At 41.6% G+C, this 18,775-nt stretch overlaps 1 protein-coding gene across 3 annotated transcripts in view; it reads left to right on the top strand.

Moving 5' to 3' along the window:
• ARHGAP15 (Rho GTPase activating protein 15) overlaps positions 1–18,775 on the top strand; it is an 806,341-nt gene that overhangs the window by 626,180 nt on the left and 161,386 nt on the right. For all 3 annotated transcript variants that reach the window (XM_004703839.3, XM_045299417.1, XM_045299427.1), the window contains one exon: positions 14,972–15,106. In XM_004703839.3, coding sequence (XP_004703896.1) covers positions 14,972–15,106 — 135 coding nt within the window. The remainder of the gene's footprint in view (positions 1–14,971; positions 15,107–18,775) is intronic.

Raw genomic sequence — 18,775 nt, 5'->3', positions numbered from 1 at the left:
CTGCACTCCCCCTGTGCTTTGCCTCGGTGTGGTGGGCTCAGATCCGGCGCAATTCCCACACTGTGTCTCTGGTGCTGTTCCCCGCAGGGTCATCAGTCAGTGAGGGGCGTCATGTCTCATAGTGGGGCTGGCCATGTGGTCCTCTCTGTGGACTTACGAAACCAAATTCACTGCCATCGAGTCGATACTGACTCGCAGGGACCGCCTGTGGATGTGGATACTAGCTGTTTACAGGAGTAGAAAGCCTGATCATCCTCCCACAGAGCAGCTAGTGGTTCAAACTGCCGACCCTGGGGACCACAGCTCAACAGATAACCACTACACCACCAAAAATGATCTTAGATCCTAGAAACATTTGCCAGTGTCAAGATGGCAAAGAAGATACTGTCCTTAATTTAAAAAAAAAATGATAGCAGCAAGGTTTTGCCTGCTCACCTCAGTTCATTCTCATACAAACTTAGAAGGGCAGAGATAGCTGCTCTCATATGACAAATGAGGAAGCCAGAGTGTTACGAACCTCTGTGCATGTATGTAGCTGCATTAGACATAAGTTTTGCATGAGAACGTATAATATACAGTTATTTATATGCCCGAGATAACATAATGAGATAGAGTTAAACCTGGCCTTCTGCTTTATATTTACAAATGCAGTTTATCTTGAAGGGAATAAGGAGCGATGTCTACATTTAGAGCCCAAATGAAGGAAGCTTTTTAAAATGACTGTTCAATTTAACCCTATAGATTCTCTATCTTTTGAATGTAATGTATGAAGTCATCCTTGGAATTCAAGCAAATTCAGAATCTGTTTGGCGAAGATGGCCAAACAAAATGAACCACAGTGCCTGTGGACGACAAAAAGACCCTGCAGGGAAAAGCAGTGTAACCTCTTAGAAAGCAAGGGCCTAAGGACACCGATACTGGTATCTGAACTACTCCTGCTTTTATTGAGGATCTTAACTTAAGGAAAAGTTAGCTGGTTACTGCTGTTAGACTCAGTGCAAGGCCATCTCTTCTCAGATGCCTAGACAAAATATGAGGCGCCTGGCGAGAAGCATAATGTCAATAACATCATTTTATAAGGTGGCATTATGCATGTAGTTATGATGATGGGAAGATAGTTTATGTTATGCCATTATAAATTAAAAACACACAAAGCAATGACACATTTGTTATACTTTCCATCTGTGGTGCTTGCTTCACAAGTTTCAGTTGTACCTATCTATTATGTTGTTATTTACATTCAAGTGAAATCTAAGGAGAAATAAAAATAAGACATTCTCATTCCCGACTCAGTTCCCAAACTATATATAGCAGAAAGTTACCGCTGCTTCTTTCAAAGAGAGTATAACTAAAGATATTTCAGATGAGTTTGTGGCATTATTCACATACCTTGTCCTTCTCAAGTGGTTTCTAATATTGCACCCATCACCACCAGCACCCATGCTGTCCCAGGGACTCCAGGGTTCATCGGGACACTACAGCAGAGCAGATTGGCTGCATAGGGCTTCTGGGGCTCGCAAACCAGTTGAGGGCTGACAACCTCTTGTTTTTCCTGAGTAAAAGCCGCTGGTGAGTTTGAACCACTGACCCTTTGGTTCGTAGGCTGATATTTAACCCACAATACCACCAGGGTTCCTTGATACCCACCTAGTGCATAGTCTAGAGAAACCAAGCCAAAAAACAGGCCACATTACTTTATTAGGCATTAAAAATAAAAGTGTTCGGAGAAAGTTCTGGGTATTTCCTCATTTCCTGCCTCTTTCACACTTCATGTAGGGCACACAAAACTGCAATGGTTTTAGACCAGCTCCATTGTGTGCTCAGCCATCTCTTCTTATTCAAGAATGTAACCATTTTCAATAGAAGTCTCCTAAGTGCTTTCCAGTGGTTACTGTGATAAATTGTCAAGAATCCGTTTCAGACTCAAAGCACAATGAAAGATTTCTTTAAAAGAATGAATCTCTGGTTTTGGAGTACAAATTTTCCTATTTTCAATCACTTTCACCTTCTTTGATTGATTCTACAGCCATAAGCAAATGCACGGGCTTGGGTTAAGTTTTTCCTGACAAAGTCTTGAAGGCCCTCGACTATTTTGAGTCTCAGGGTATAGCAGCAATGAACTACTCTACTCCAGAAGTAATTGCTGGGGGGAAGAAAGGAATGACTAAGTAAAGGGCATTCATGGTTTTATTCTTTGTCCAGAGGCCACACTATTGGGTATTCTTCTAGTTTATCCAGGAAGTCATTTTCAGTAGTTTGGTTGAGCTCGAGTAAGCAGCAATTACTTGGATATTTCTGTTTCAAACCCTGTCTGAATCAGATCATCATTATTATATACCTAGAACTTTCTAAGCAATGATCTCTGTGGTTTACTATATTATACAAATATACCATGGCCCTCGGGTTTATGGAATACTTACATGTGACCCAAGAAGATGACATCTGTCTCATCCCAACATACATTTTTAGGATGACTTGTTTATTCTTCGAGTTTGTCCCTACTTATCCTCTAGGTGGATAGAATACGTTTTCAGGGAACAGATATGCCAAGTGCGAGGACCTTGACTATCCGCAACGTCTAATTCACATGGCCAGCGTTGTTAGTTGCTATCAAGCTAGTTCTAACTCAGAGCAACCCTACATAGCACATACCAAAGTACTGGCAGCCCTGCTCCAGCCTCACAATTGTGAGAGTTAAGCCCATCGTTGCAACCACTGTACCAGCCACCTTGTTAAGGCGCTTCCTCTTTTCGGGTCTCTCCTGAGAGCACGTCCGAAGTACTTAAGACCAAGTTCTGCCACCCTCACGTCTAAGGAGCATCGTGGCTGTACCTCTTTCAGGATAGGTTTATTTGTACTTCTGTCTGTTTATGTTACTTTCGTTATTCTTCCCCAGCTGCATAATTCAAATGCATCTAGTCTTCTGCAGTCTTTCTTATTCATTGTTAAACTTTCCCATTCATAGGAAGCATTTGGAAAAACCATGGATTGGGTCAGGTACTCCTTCCTCCTCAAAGTGACAGCCTTGCCCTTCAACACTTTAAAGAGGTCTTGTGCAGCAGATTCACCCAAGGCAAAGGATCATCTGATCTCTTGACTGCTGCTTTCATGAGCATTGATTGTGGATCCAAGCAAGATGAAATCCTTAACAAGATTGATCTTCTTTCCATTTATCATGATGCCGTCTCTTCTTGGTTCAGATGTGAAGATTTTGGTTTTGCTTTATATTGAGTTCCAATCCACACAGAAAGCTACAGTCTTTGATGTTCACTAGCAAATGCGTTACGTTTTCCTTGACTCCTGCAAACTCCGTTCTGTCTTCTGTATATCACAGGCTGTTAAAGAGCCTTCCTCCAATCCTGAGGCCTCATTCTTCAGATAGTCAAGCTTCTCAGCTTCTTGCCCGTATACAGATTGAATGAGTATGATGGAAACATACAACCCTGACCCCCATCCTTCCTGATCTTAAACTTTGCAGCGTTCCGTTTTTCTGTTCAAACAACTGCCTCTTGGTCCCTGTGCAGGTTCCATATGAGCACAATGAAGTGTGTTCTTGGAAACCCCATTCTTCGCACTCTTAGCCATAGTTATTGTGATCCGTGCCATCAGATGTCTTTGCATAATCCATACAATTCCAGGAAGCATCTTTGTTGCATTCTCAGTTTTGAGCCAAGATTGTCTGATGTCAGCAGTGATCTCCATTCCATATCCTTTTCTGAATCCAATTTCAATTTGTGGTGTCTCCGCAGGCATTTGTGACTTCAGTAAAACTTCACTTACGTGAAATATTAAGGATATTGTTAGATGATTTTCACATTCTCTTGGGGCACCTTTCTTGGAATGGACACAAAGGTGGATCTCTTCCAGTTGGTTGGTGATGTAGCTGTCTTCAAGAGTTCTTGGCATAAACTAGTGAGTCCTTCCGGTGTTGCATCAGCTTATTGAAACATTTCTATTGTTATTGTGTCAATTCTGGGGGCCTGTTTTTACTAATGTCTACAGTGCCGGGTGAATTTCTTCCTTTACCATCATCAGTTCTTGATCTTATGCTACTTCTTGGAATGGCTGGATGTCAACCAATTGTTTTTGATACAGTGACTCTGTGTGTGCCCTCTATTTTATTTTGATGTTTCCTGCATTGTTTAATAGTTTGATCCTCAGAATCCTTAAATACTGGAACTTGAAGCTTGAGATTACGTCTTCATTTCTTTCAGCTTGAGATATACTGAACATCTCGTCTTTTTTTCTTTCTAACTCCAGATCCTTTCATACCTTTGATTATAATGCTTTCCTGCGTCTTCTTGAGCTGCCCACTGAGCCTTTCTAGTCAATGCGTTTACTTCGTTATCGCTTCCATTCATTTTAGCCAGGCTGCATTCAAGAACAAGTTTCGGAGTTTCTTCTGGCCTCCACTTTTCTTTTTTATCTGTCTTTTTCGGGACTTTGCACTTTCTTCGTGTGTGCTATAACTTGTGCCATTCCACAACTGGCTTGGTCTTTGTGGTCATCAGTGTCCGGTGCATCAGAGCTGTCCTTGAGATGGACTTCACATTGCCGTGAGGAATAACTCAGTTCACATTGTGGCTCTCGTGGTCCGATTTCATTTTCTTCAGCTTTGGTCTGAACTTACATAGAAGCAATTGGTGGTCTGTTCCACTGTCAGATCCTGCACTTGTTCTTACGGATGGCGTTGAGCTTCGCCATCATCTTTTCCCACAAATTCAGTCAATTTGATTCCTGTGAATTTCACCTGGTAACCATGTACAAGTTAAGTTACTGCTGTGTATGTTGTTGAAAAGGAATATTTATAATGTCACCATCATTTTTTCTAAGAAAATTCTGTCATCTAATCTTTGTTTCTGTCACCAAGGTCTTATTTTCCTCTTTATTTCCAACATTCACACTGCAAGCACCAATAATTATCAATGCATCATTATTGCATGTTTGATACATTTCGAACTGAAGAAGCTGGTAGAATTCTTTATTCTAAATTTTCTTTATCACTAGCCTTATTGTATTGTGGGTAAATTTGAATAACAATTGTATTAACTGGACTTCATATTATAGTCCCATAGGAAATGTTTATGAGCGCTTGATAAAGAATAGCCTCATTTGCTGAAACTTTTCAAGGTTACCTAGCACAGTGCCAGAGCACATCGTTTCTACTGCCAATGTATGTGTAATAAAAATACGTAAACAAACAAGTTTACCGGCCAGCTATGCCTAAGACAATGCCTTCAATGAAGTCTCATGTTATATTATAGCCAAGGTGTTAGAGGAAGGAGCTTTAGACGTTCAGCATGGAGAGATGCAGCTTTGGGTTCTGGGCTTAAATCACCATGTTTAAGAATTTGGAACTTCTCTAATCCACCAGAAATCAAATTGAACTATCACTTCAAGAAGGCAGCACAACAGGAAAGGTTAAGCGATTCCCTTGATTCAACTGACTTGCTTTTAATCTGCTTCTTTAACCCCTCAACTAAAAATCAGCAATATGTATCCTTACAGATAGTGCCATTTTATTCAGTTTAATATCTAATCTTCCAGTTGGATTGTTATGACTTACAGGTTATCATTTTGGGGACGATAGTCCCTCTGGCTTCTTTTTCATTCGTGGTGTGACTTTCATGTGCCCAGCAGGCGTTCTAGAGAAGGTTTCCAAATGGTCATCTGCCCTGGAAGTAGATTCCACATCATTTATGAAAGTTTCGCAATGTAATAGGTTCTTGTCGCTATATTAATGAAACAGAGTTATTCTCTCTATATCCTAGGAAATGAGGTGTATTTCTTCTTCTTCTTTATTATTACAATAAAATAAAAGTTAGAAAGAGGCTTTAAAAGTGCTGTGGAAAAATTAATAGGGAAAATGCTCTTTGTTTTTTCAGTTCACATACAGGAGCTCACTTTTCACTCTTGTGTTATTACTACTCTATTCTGAATAGTCCCTGGGGATCTGCAGGCACACTCAAACAATGCGTATTTCACGAGGTAAAAACGGTTTAACTTTAATTAAAATTACCCCTGGTATTGATACTTCTGGCTATATCCATCTCTGGAGCAGTATGCATGACAAAAGGTAGGAGACTGGTTTAACTATTGGTAATATTTCTATGCTCTTTCATCTTAGAATACTACCATTGAGCTACTGGCAATGGGATGTCCATTCTTCAGTCCTTACTATTAAGAAAGATTATTGCTAATATTATTGTCCATTTTTTCAAATATAATTGTTTTCCACTTGCTATAGATAATTTTTTACTAAACAAATGAAATATGCAAAAGATCCTTCAAGAAAGAGCATTTCTCATTTGGATATGACGTTTAGATATATCTTTTGTAATCTCTTAAGAGCCATAGGATTTGGTTCATAGAGTTGAAATTATCTTCAACTCTGTTGAAACGCGTTCAGCCTAAAGCTATGGCCAATGTGAATTCAATACAGCCTTGCTAGAGACCAACTGTGAGGATGATTCGAACCCTGACAGTCTTCTGTTCTGTTACACATATAGTCCCTGAGGGTTAGCACCTTCTTGCCACCACCTAACAAAAAAGGAAGAAGTGGCAGAAACCAGTGCACATTATGAGAATAAGGACAGTGAAATACCTTGATTTAAGCAGACTTCACCTCTCATCAGCTCTCACATGCGAAGTGTTTGTTGACCCTCTATGACAATCGGTGTCACACTGAGATAGAGCCTCTAAAAGGAACAGACTGCCTATTGGTCCTTCGGTGGTGTTTCCATTACCTTTTCATTATTCATTCCTCAGTCAAAAAGTGTTGCACTAAAGATCCAAGTTATCCAGGCCCAAGATTATTCCAAACAAAGCGTATTTAAGCGTATCTCTGTAATTGGTGAGTGTCAGCTGACAAGTCCCCGCACGAATACAGGTTCCTTCAAAAGAAAGTGGGTGAAGGGAGACGTCGGACAGGGCAAAATATGACAAAATAACAATTTATAAATTATCAAGGGCTCATGAGGGATGGGGGAGCGGGGAGGGAAGGGAAAAAAAGAGGACCTGATGCCAGGGGCTTAAGTGGGGAGGAAATATTTTGAGAATGATGAGGGCAATGAATGTACAAATGCGCTTTGCACAATTGATGTGTGTTTGGATTGTGATAAGAGTTGTATGAGCCCCTAATAAAATGATTTAAAAAAAAAAAAGAATGGTCCAGTCACACAGTGGGTTTTGCGAGAATTTCTGGATCAGAAAATCAAGGCAGAGAGGTTAGCTCAGAAGGTTATGTCTATGGTGGTGGTTTGTTTTCTTTTAAAAATCATTTTACCAACACGTGATTCACGTATCAAGCACTTCTCTAGTTTGGTCATATCAAAAAGATGCATGATTATTACTAGGCTCAGTTCAAGAACATTTTCCCCCTTCTTAAACTCATTAATAGCTCACCATTTCCCTCCAACGACCCCTCACAGACACCCTGTCATCCATCAGCCCAGTTACGAGCTCTGTAGGTTTACCTATTCTGGATTTTATATACTGAAAAACAACAAAAAAATATTTTTCAAAAGACAAACAATAACAAAATAAACCAGAGGAGAAAACCCTCAGTTGGGTTTTTTCGTTTGTTTGTTTTTTCAGGAAATATCAGGGCATATTATAAATTCAACAAATTTAAAATGGGCAAAAGGGAGATCAAATGATCAGGTACTACATTTTAACCTAATTTTATCTACCATAATGGAATTTACAGTACTCTACGTCTGATAATAGGCTATTCACATCCCCCAACTATGGTCAGAGGCTTAATCCCTGTAGGGAGTCTGAAAATAGATTCTTGGACTTCTACTAGCTTCCATATTCTTCTTCAAACTGGGTGTTCACAATGTTATGCTCTGATACCATTCCTTCCTTCAGATATGGATTTTATTATTTGGAATACACAGGCTGGTGAGCTTCTCTCATGTGGACTTGGTGGCCACCTCATTTAGATGACTGACTGTTTGAAGCCATGCCTTTAAGACCCCACGCGCTAACCTTTTTTGATAGCACCCATGTGCTTTCACCACCGCACGTCGCTACACCACCCATACCTGAAGTGCTTTCTTCCAGAGGGCGAGCATAGAGCAGGGCTATGGGTGGTTGTTTTTGTTTGTTTGATTTTGAAATGTCAAGTGATAATCGTGATAGATCGTCTCAGAGGATACAGACCTATAGCAGAGGCCTATCATGAAGAAGTTTTAAGAAAATTGAAATCTGCTTCGGTGACCAAAAATGCCGAGAAAGTTGCTTCCAGTATTTTTTGCTCTCCATCCCAACAATACACCTGCAGATTCTTCCGGAGTAGCAAAGGCTGTCCTACAGGGATTTCACTGGGACACCTTTCTTTTCCACCCGTCCTACACCCCAGACCTAGCCCCTTCAAACATGTTGTTCGTTCCCCAAACTCAAAGAAGTTGAAAAGGAACATGATTTGAATCTCTGGAGGGTGCTACACGGCCATTTTGACATGATGTAGATCCAAAAGTACAAAATTCGTTGGGGTAAAGCTTAGGAAGCTGGAAAGACGCATCCGCCTAGAAGAGGAAAGGAGAGAAACAATCGCTCCCCAGTTGGACATCCTTGTTTCGCAAACGTTTCTGTGATGTTGCAGCAATGCTTCTCGGCTGCCCTCAGCAGGACTGCTGGTGTCTCTTTGTTGACTCTCCCCGTGACTGAGACGCCTTAGGCTTACTTTCATCCTGATTCTTTTTCCAAATGTTTTCTGATGAATTTTTGTATATGCCAGTTTCCGTTTATACCAACCAGATATTTCCAACAATCTTCACTTTACAAATATAAAACAAACACCAAAAAACATACATATGATAAATTAATATCAAAGCCAAGTCTGTGTTTTATATAATCCTCTCCTAGTCCATTTTATTTCTTCTTCACCTACTACCATCGCCACCCCCATCCCTGCCACCCCCACCCGCGCACCAACCCTGTGTCAATGTAGGTTCTTTTTATTGATTTTTAAATTTCCTTTCTTTAAAAAAAAATCATTTTATTAGGGGCTATTACAACTTTCATAATATTCCATACATCAATTGGATCAAGCATATTTGTATGTATGTTGCCATCATTTTCTAAACATTTACTTTCTATTTAAGCTCTTGGTATCAACTCCTCTTTTTTCCCTCCCTCCCCTCACTCCCACCTTGAGACTCCTTGATAAATTATAAATTATTATTATTTTCATATCTCACACTGATCGCAATCTCCCTTCACCCACATTTCTCTTGTTTGTCCCCCTGGAGAGGGGGTTGGGGGTTATGCAATGATCACTGTGCTAGATTGCATTCATACCTTCCTCCCCGCACCGTCCACCTTCCCTCCTGCTATCATTACTTCCATTTCTGTTCCTGAGCAGTCTATCAGAACTGGATTCCAGGTGTTGTGAGCTCTTATCTGTACCAGTGTATAAGCTTCGGTCTAGCCAGAACTGAAAGGTAGGACTGGGGTCATGATATTGGGGTGGGGGCAGGAAGCCCCAAAGAACCAGAGAAATATTGTGTGTTTAACGGTGCTATATTGAGCCCTGGTTGACTCATCCCTACCTCGTGACCCTTATGTGAGGGAATGTCCTATTGTCTACACATGGGTTTTGGATCTCTGCTCTGACCCTCCTCATTCTCAACAATATGTTTCTGTTGTTTTGGATCTTCTGGTGCCTGTTACCAGAACCCATGGACACCTCATGCTCACACAGGCTGGTTTGTTTCTTCCATGTGGGCTTGTTGCTTCTCTGCTAGATGGCCGCTTGTCTAACTTCAAGCCTTTCAGACCCCAGATGCTATATCTTTTGATAGCCAGGCACCATCAGCTTTCTTCACCACATTTGGTTATGCACCTGCTTTGTCTTCAGCAATCGGGTAAGGAGGGTGAGCATCACAGAATGCCAGATTGTTAGTACAAAGTGTTCTTGCATTGAGAGAGAACCTGAGCAGAGGTCCAAAGTCTGTCCACTTCATCAATGTATTGCCATGTAAGTATATGCACCTAGATCAATACCTCTATTTTTATGAATTAATATATTTACATAAGCGCACAGCCATGTGTATACCTCTATCCATAGCTGTGCTTCCCAGATCTTTCCTGTTTCCCTTTACCTTCCTCTTGCCCCACCATCATGCTTGTCCTTCTTCTGCCTTTTAGTAATTCCTCTCAGCTGTTGCTCCAGCACCTCCAGGATCTCTACATCCTCCTCATTGTTGCTTTTAATTCCCAAGCTGTTCCCCCTGTCCATGGCTTGTTTGCTCACTGCTCCTTTCCACCTCCTCCTCCTTCCCCCAAACCCCTCGGGGACCATCGGTCCCTTTGCTTTCTCCTTGGTCTTGCTTCCCATGCCTATCTTAGATAGATAGGCAAACAACAATAACAGAGCCAAAACAAAAAGAAAACAGCTGATTGAATAAAAAGATAAAAAACTAGAAAAATAAAACAAACCAAAACAAAAAATAATGAAAGAGCATACAGGTCTGTCTGCTGACCTTTATGACTATCTCCCCACCGGTCCTGAGGGGTTCTGGGAAATGCCCCTCCTAGCCTGAAGTCTATTTTGGGGACTCCTCGTGGGTTTTATGGCTTGGCTTTGCTCCCATTGCTGATCTGTTATGTTCCCTTCTTGGTTCACCCCACTGTTTGGGGTTCAGACCGGACTCACTCCCTGCCGTGTGTCCTCTGACGCGGTGTGCTCCAGCGAGGGGACATCATGTTTCTACCTGTTGTTGGCCCTACAGTCCTCTCTGCCTTAGCAGCTCCATGCAGGGACGTCATCCTCAAGGCTTGGTGTGCCAGTATGAGGCCTAGACCCTCACTCTCTCCTTTTCCTTGTTGGTTTGCTTCTGTATGGGCATGGCAGGCCAGCCTCTCTTTCCAACCTGTAAGTTTAGTGTTATCTTCTGTTGCACATACTTCTGGATGGTAGAGGGAGGTCAGTTTGCCTCTGATAGGGGCTGGCTCTGTAGACCTCTCTGTTCATGAGTTACCTCATGTGGTTATACCCTCAGGGTTGGTGCAACGTGGTGGGGTCCACCCTCACCCTCCCATTTCTGTGGAGACACAAACAATATCTTCCCCCTGGGTGGATTTGTTTTATTTAAAAAACGCAGCCCTTTATAAATACTTACAAAAGAGCAGAGTCCATTTATAGGTAGGAACCTATAGGTACAGGACTACACCTGTGTGAGATATTTAGGAATATGAATTTTAAAATCTCTATATTTGAAGTAATAGTCAATCAATTGCCATTAGCAGATACTATTTATTTGCCTTCCCCCTGTCAGTGTCTGCCAGCAGAGATGAAATTAAAGCTCAGTGGTTCTGCAGGAAGGATTAATGGTTTTTCATCCTGGTTTCATGATGTGTCTATCATGGGAAAGTTATTTAATCTTCCTGTGTTTTCATTTTCCTGATCTATAAAACAAAGATGGTAGTAACAATGGCATCTACCCCATTGGGAGGGTTCATTGAAATCATGAGGGTCAAGGGCAGAGCACAGTAGAAGCACTTAATCATCATAGGCTTGTCATTTTTGTTGGAAAGCGCACTGTCAGGTGAGCCATGTGGCTCTCTTTCCTTAAAAACTTTTGATTTGACAATAACATTATTATCACCTCTTAAACTCAACATTAAGGGAAATTTAGTGTGTGCATATTTAGCTTTCTGGTTATCTACTCTCTTAAGGTACACTTTTAAAAATCTGTATTTATTGAATCGCTGCCTCAGAATTCTATCTGTGCCATTACACTCGTCCTCAGTCAGGGGCACTTTTGAGCCCCAGGACACATTTGGCAATACCTGGAGGCTCTTCTCATCATCACCACCAGGGAGCACTGCTTGCATCTAGAGCAGTGGTTCTCATCCTTCCTAATGCTCTGGCCCTTTAATATAATTCCTCATGTGGTGGTGACCCTCCCCCCTCCCCCATCAAATTATTTTTGTTGCTACAACCATAAATTTTGATACTGTTATGAATTGGACGACTTCTGTGAAAGGGTCATTTGACCCCCAAAGGGATCTCAAACCACAGGTTGAGAACCGCTGATCTAATGGGTTGAGACCAGGGCTTCCTACCATGTACAGGATGGTCCCTATAGGACAAAAGCATCAGGAGTCACTAATATTGAATGTCAGGTATGCCCTGTTGAAAACTGATCTACAGAGAAAGGAAGACATCTAGGACAATTCAACTGCTAGCAGTCACTAAAAATGCTTATTAAATCATAAAAATCTTTATAATAATACCTAGAATAGAATTTTGATCAATTCCTCTTGAAAACAGTTGGACTCGTGGGACAATGGATAGGTTTGGCCATAGCTGTATGTTCAGGTGACACACCATGTTCCCGGTATACTTTCCAGCCCTTTGGTTTACAAGGGATCTTAAAAGCTCGATATAGAAAAATAGACACAGTAATCAAAACCACTTACAAACGACTTGCCATCTCGTATATTTAAAATACTTGTTGCAGGGCTACACATTATTTTATTTCTCTTTCAATGAGGACTACATACCTATCTGTAGCAGAAATCGGTAGTTTGCGCAACACAACTGGGTGATGGTACTAGGGAAGGTATGTATTCCACTTTCAGCATCACTTGAATGAGCTTACTTTTAGGTGATTATGACCAATGTCAAGGGCCTTTGTCTTTGACTAAGCCATTACTTATTGCCGTTGCTATTGTTTTCTTGCTCAAGGTTAAATCATTCTCTGTCTATCTGCCTAACACTTTCCTTTGGCAGAGTCTGAAGCCTATGCACTGAAATGAGCAGAGGCATCTGATGTCAGGGACTGGCAGTGAACTTTCCCGATAAATGATTGGTAGAGATAGTCATTTTCATGAGTGTTGTGTGTGTGTGTGTGTGTGTGTGTGTGTGTGTGTGTTTAGGTTTCCACTTAAAGTTCAATGCCAAAGCTACACTACTTATACATTTTCTAAATGTGTTTTAAGCAATAAGTTGTACAACATTTTTAGAACATGTGTTAAGCTATTTCTCTAAGAAGGAAGCTCTTAACAAAACATAAGCACGCTGCATGAGATCTTAGCAGCAAAGTGCTTAAAAGATAAAGTCAGAATGGGTACCATGGGAAGAACACCAGCTGCAGCGCGCACAGGTCCATTATGAGAAGTATGGTCGTGGGTAGGGAGAAAATGATTTAATCAGGAGTAAAACCAATTTTATTATAAGGGCACGCAGGGGGTGTGGCACCATAGTGAGAGGGACATTTCAAAATATCTGACAGATTTCAACAATGTGAAAACCCCGTTCTTTAAAGTGACAGTAAACCCCATCAGGTCTCCCTTTTTGATGCTATTGTTACCAGTTGACTGTTTAAAGCTGGCCCGCTAAGATGCTGTCGGCCTATGTCAATGGTGTGCAGTCAAAGAAAAGACTAATTGTTGAAATACAATCAATCAAAAATGATGGCAAGGCAGAAAGAAGGTCTCCTCTGCTGTTTTTTAAAAAATTATTATCAGATTAGTGTGTTATGATTGAGGTTTAGGAGGGAAGGCTCAAAGGCCAGGGGGGGGGGCAAAACAGCCCATGTGAGACAAACAGATACCCCTTCTTTCTGTTGCGTGCAAACATTCCATTGAGCATGAATTGTCCCTTCCTTTCCACAGTCCTGGTGAAAGAATCCATGCAAAGCCCCCTATGGTGACAGTTCCCCGCTTTGCTTATGTTTTTGGTACACAATGCCACCCGCGGGTTCATAATGCTGACAACAAGAGGCCGTGTGAATGGGAGCCCGTGCCATGTACCGAGTACCTGTTACATCCTTGCCAGGATACTCGGCTCTTCAGTTCACCCTCAGATGGTCTAAAATGATCAGCTCGTGTTTTCATTCATCACAGCCCGAGCAATCTTTTCTATGTTGCATGTTTAGAATTTTTTTAAAAAGCTTAGGCATCAACAGCAGTGCCTTATCTCGGGCTTCCTTTTGAATGTGGGCGAGGGATGTCACTTTTGGACCCCAATGGAGTCACTTTCTGGGTGAGAATGGTTCCAGATGTTCAAATGGAGGGTCAAAAGAAGAGACTCGCCACCCAAGACCCCTCCATTTCTGCTCAGGACTTCATTTTGACATTGACTCTCTTTAATGTTTGAATGTCTTAGCGCCTTCAAGCTTCCCAAGCAAACATTTCTGTTCTTTCCAAAAGGGCTTGGTAAGCACATGTGGCTTGTCTTTGGTGTTTTATCATTTCTGACAGCTTTGCATAGCCTGTGTAGGCCAACAGGGGTCTGTCTAATATTGTTGCTGGGCAAATTTTCCTCACTGAGATAAAAACTTGAAAAAAAATAAAAAGATATTTTTGAAGCCGTAAGAAGGAATTAATATCCTTTCTCACTCAGTATTCTATTCCTTGCTGACTTTATATTCAGGCAGAAAAAAAGGGGGGAAAAGTGTTCCCCATTATTCCCTTGTACAAAGCAAGGCTAACACATGTAAAGCAATCACTCATTTTCTATTGCCATGTTTAGCATATGTCTCCTGTTGGCTCAGCAAGGCCTTTAGGCCGGTCCCTTGAGCCGGCCATCATTGGCAACTCTTAGCCCCTCGGCCTCAAAACCAAATAGCTTTGAATCATGTTGAGCTGTGGTGCTAATTTTCATACTGATGCATTATGGGAATAAATATATCTGACATACTGTGTCAATGGCACTGTCTCTTTGTGTCTCTTGGTTTTTTTGTTAGCTGCATTCCTACAGATGGTATTCCATTGAAAATGTTCCCTTCCTACGGAAAACGGAGAGAGAAGCACGCGCGCGCGCGCGCGCGCGCACACAAACACACACACACACACACACACACACACACGAAAAACCGTGCAGAGCACCAAACCTCTAGGTGCAGAAGGCTGTTAACGGTTGCTGATGATAGTAGGCAAACATTAACATAATAATTAGTGTCTTGTAATTGTTTCATTAAAACCAGTTGTTCCATTTCTCCTCGTGTTTTCCCAGAAGAGAAGCTGAATTTGGATGACAGCCAGTGGGAGGACATCCACGTTGTCACCGGAGCACTGAAGATGTTTTTCCGGGAGCTGCCTGAGCCGCTCTTCCCTTACAGCTTCTTTGAGCAGTTTGTGGAGGCGATCAGTAAGTACCTCACACACATGAGCAGTTGGTGCAATAACCTGGCACTGCGGAATTATTAAGTAAATAGTAGCAATGATGATAATAATAGTCACGGAAAACACAATATCCCCAGTGCTCCAGATCCCCCATTTTACTGTCTGTGTTTTTGGGTTTTGTTTGTTTATTTGTTTGATGGCTTATTTTCATCTCTGACTGCAATATGATCTGAGTGTTTACTTACGAGAACTCAAAGAAGACAACATCTTAATGTATGTGGGTCTATTTTGAATAACACCTTCCCACCACCTTCTCCACCAAGGAAAATCACTTGTCGTGGGCTCTATTTTACAAGGGCACCTTTGGCACCCCTCCCCACGCACTGCTTTTATATTTTCAGATTGGCAATGGCCTTTAGACTGAGTCTGGAAGAGGAACATAGGTGAATTAAAAAGTACCCTTCCTTAATCAGGTGTTGAATCATCAACCAAGACTTTCTGTAGGATCACTAGCCATCCACTCATCCGCACAAGTAAAGGGCTAGTCAACAAAAGTAGGGTTACAGCTCCATTACCCAACTGGTGACTTTCTGGAAGATTGGGTGGGATCTGTTCCTAACCGTGAAGTTACCTGTCCAATTACTCATTTATTTGCTCATGCTTCTGTTTATTTTCTCACTCAGAACATACACATACATTTCAGCAAAAATAAACAAGTGCGTTAATATGTGAAAAATAAATCTTTACAAAATGCGAGGCAACGTCTGCTGTCAAGCCTCTCGGAAACAACTACTTTCACATCTCCAGTAGTAATAACTCAGGAGACACATAGTAGGGTCCTGAGAACTTGGAAAACATTTCCCGGCAAGTAAGTTGATTGAAGAGGAAAAAGAAGGGAAGGAAGGGATAAAAGAATACCACTAATAATAAAAATTGTAAGCCTGAAGGACCTTGATTAAGGTGAAATTTTAAAAAAATCTCTAGGAACACGATGCTGTCCAGAGGAGGTTTGCATTTGAATGACTGTGTGTGCTGGGAGCCCATTCGTGGAATTTGAGGAACTCGCATTGGAAAATTTACATGAATTCTCTTTTCTGTTTTACCTTTCATGCAAGTCATCATCCTTTCTAAAACTCAGGCAGAAAAAAAGATGTCCAGGGCAAGCAAACAGAGTTAGGTCTCCCCGGTCTTTCTTCTGTTGCCTGCTCTTGATTTCAGAGTTGGTTGTTATTGGATGTGGTAGCATTGCTGGAGCCGGGGCTGGTGGGACTCTTGTTCCTCGTTGTGATTTCATTGCCGGAGTCCTGAGTTCCTCAAGAGGAATAACGTTTCATAGTTCCCAGGATCTTCTCATTTCCTTTAAAAGGTCGACTGAAGGAAAAATAACGTTGCATACATGTCCTCAACAGCTATTGTGATTGGGTCTGATCTGCTGGGAAATCACTGGGACTTGCATTTGGGCCCCTCTCCCAGAGTGTGTGCATTTAAAGAATTCATAAATTTTAACAGTACAGCCTGCACACTTTTAAGCGAAGATTCTCAGTCACACCTGGCAATGTGCTTGTTTCCCGGTTCTGATATGGGAGCTTTAAGACGGAAACCGCATCAGTTCAGCTTTTGTTAATCTACATGATTCTGAAGATACCGGGCAAGCCATTTATTCTGTGTTAGGGGTTTGGAAAAATGACCGACCCACATGATCCACTAGGAGGTGTGTCCTTTGAATTACCTTGAAAAGTAGGACCATTTCCTGGCTATCTTTGACTCAAGCCCAAAGTTAGTATTGAGAGACATGGCCATGGCTGGGAAGCAGCCATACCCACAGCAGAGGATATGGATCTGCTATTGTGACTGATAGCTACTAGTTAGAATGTTCTCCACCACTGATAGAGTGGTTTATGGTGAGCATGCATGCCATCGTGTCTGAGAATATCCTTTAAAAATGTAAGTGTCGGTATGCAAATGTTGTATGCAAATGTTGTATACAAACGTTGCATGCAAATGCTGGTGGTGCTTTTGTCGGTGAGCTCTGACTGGGAGCATTCTAGAAAGGAAACCATAACAGAGAGGTTTTTCTTCATTGGTCAAGGCAAAGAGAATCAACTTCCACAGACTTGCCTGAGTCACGCAGGGCAGTAAACATTCTCTCCTCATTTAAAATAATGTACCTTCTTTTGTTAAAAGCAGTTGGAGAATTAAAGAAAAATGACACGAAAAATATAGCCTTCCCACCAACCCCCTTCCTTTTGCGCACAGTCTCTTTACTTTTAACACTTGAAACTGGAGGAAGTTAACCCGCAGAGCAATGCGTCTGAGAAATAGATCGTGATGTTGGGCAGGCGTATATGTTTACTAACCCGTGGCTTTCGACTTAAGGTTGAAGCTAGTTCTTAAATTCGGGATACACTCCGTGGCAGGTTGTGGTTCAGGATTGAATGTCTCTAAGGGAAGGTAGAATTGTCATATAGTTCCCTGGCAATGGAATAAAAATAACAACAGAAGTTCTTTTACTCCTTTGTCCATCCGTTGGATGGGAAAAAACTCAAACGTATAGGAACATTCATATTTAGGTTAAAAAGTGTGCTAGTATTCATCTTTCCTCTCATCCCAGTGGTGCACCCAAAAAAAGTTCTCCCAAAAGATCTCCAAGTATCAAGTCCACTCTGACTCAAGGTACCCCTGCAGAACAGAGTAGGGATTGTGAGACTGTACATCTTTATGGGACCAGAAAGCCTCGCCTTTCTCCTCAGAGCACTGGTGGATTTGAACCACAGACTTTGAGGTCTTCAGTCCGGTGCTTCCCTCATTATACCACCAGCTAGGATAAACAATATGAAGTGCAATTCTAATATGATGCACATGGGATCACCATGAGTCTAGATTCGCTAGAGGTCAATTGATTATCTTGACGCTGCTTCTTGAGAAGCTCAAGAAACCAATCAGGCATGATTGATTTTGTATGACAAAAGTCCTATCCAGGTAAAGTCAGTTCACAGGAGAGATGGCCACATATGCTGGCCCTGGGCTTCTTGAGCCTCAGAGCCTAGTTATCTGTGTTTAGGTGGTCCCTCAGGTCTGGTTTCTTGCTACTACTGTTGATGTAAGCCATCAGCTGGACAGGCTTCCTGTGTTTCCATGATCCATCTAGTGGAAGGAACCGTCCACCTTTTGCCCCTCGTGCCTTAAGGAGGTAGCGGCTTCCTGATGTTGCTGAGTTTTCAGTTACTTTAGTCTTCAGTGTCTTCGTCACTTGGTGGACCCGTTCCCTATGTCAAATTAATCCCTTCTGTTGGTGTTAATACATGAAGCGGTTGCAAGATTTTGATTAGACACGAGCTAAACACCACACACGTCAATGTCTCCATTGATGTAGAGGCAAAGTTACTTCTCTTTTCTTTCAGTACAGCCAAGCTCAGCTTGTGAAAGATTAGCAGCTTTAGGTGGTCCCCAAATGAGAGATCTTTTACCTTTTCATGACAGAGTTAAAAGGTGAACCGATGAAAAGAAATATTATGCCAATCTAGAATGATCTGCCGCTCAGGAGGACATGTTATTTCATCCACAAGCAATGAATAACTGCTCGTGCTGTTTGAATTAGTTAATTCTCATTATATTTGAAAGGCATCATTAGATATTCCAAAAAGAATGAACAGAAGGCACATACTTTTTTAAATAGTTTCTTTCTGGACCAAAA

This window comes from Echinops telfairi, unplaced genomic scaffold (genome assembly GCF_000313985.2).
Source record: "Echinops telfairi isolate 266 unplaced genomic scaffold, ASM31398v2 ScPeMD7_4;HRSCAF=17, whole genome shotgun sequence".
NCBI lineage: Eukaryota > Metazoa > Chordata > Mammalia > Afrosoricida > Tenrecidae > Echinops > Echinops telfairi.
This window is presented reverse-complemented; position numbering and strand designations above follow the sequence as displayed.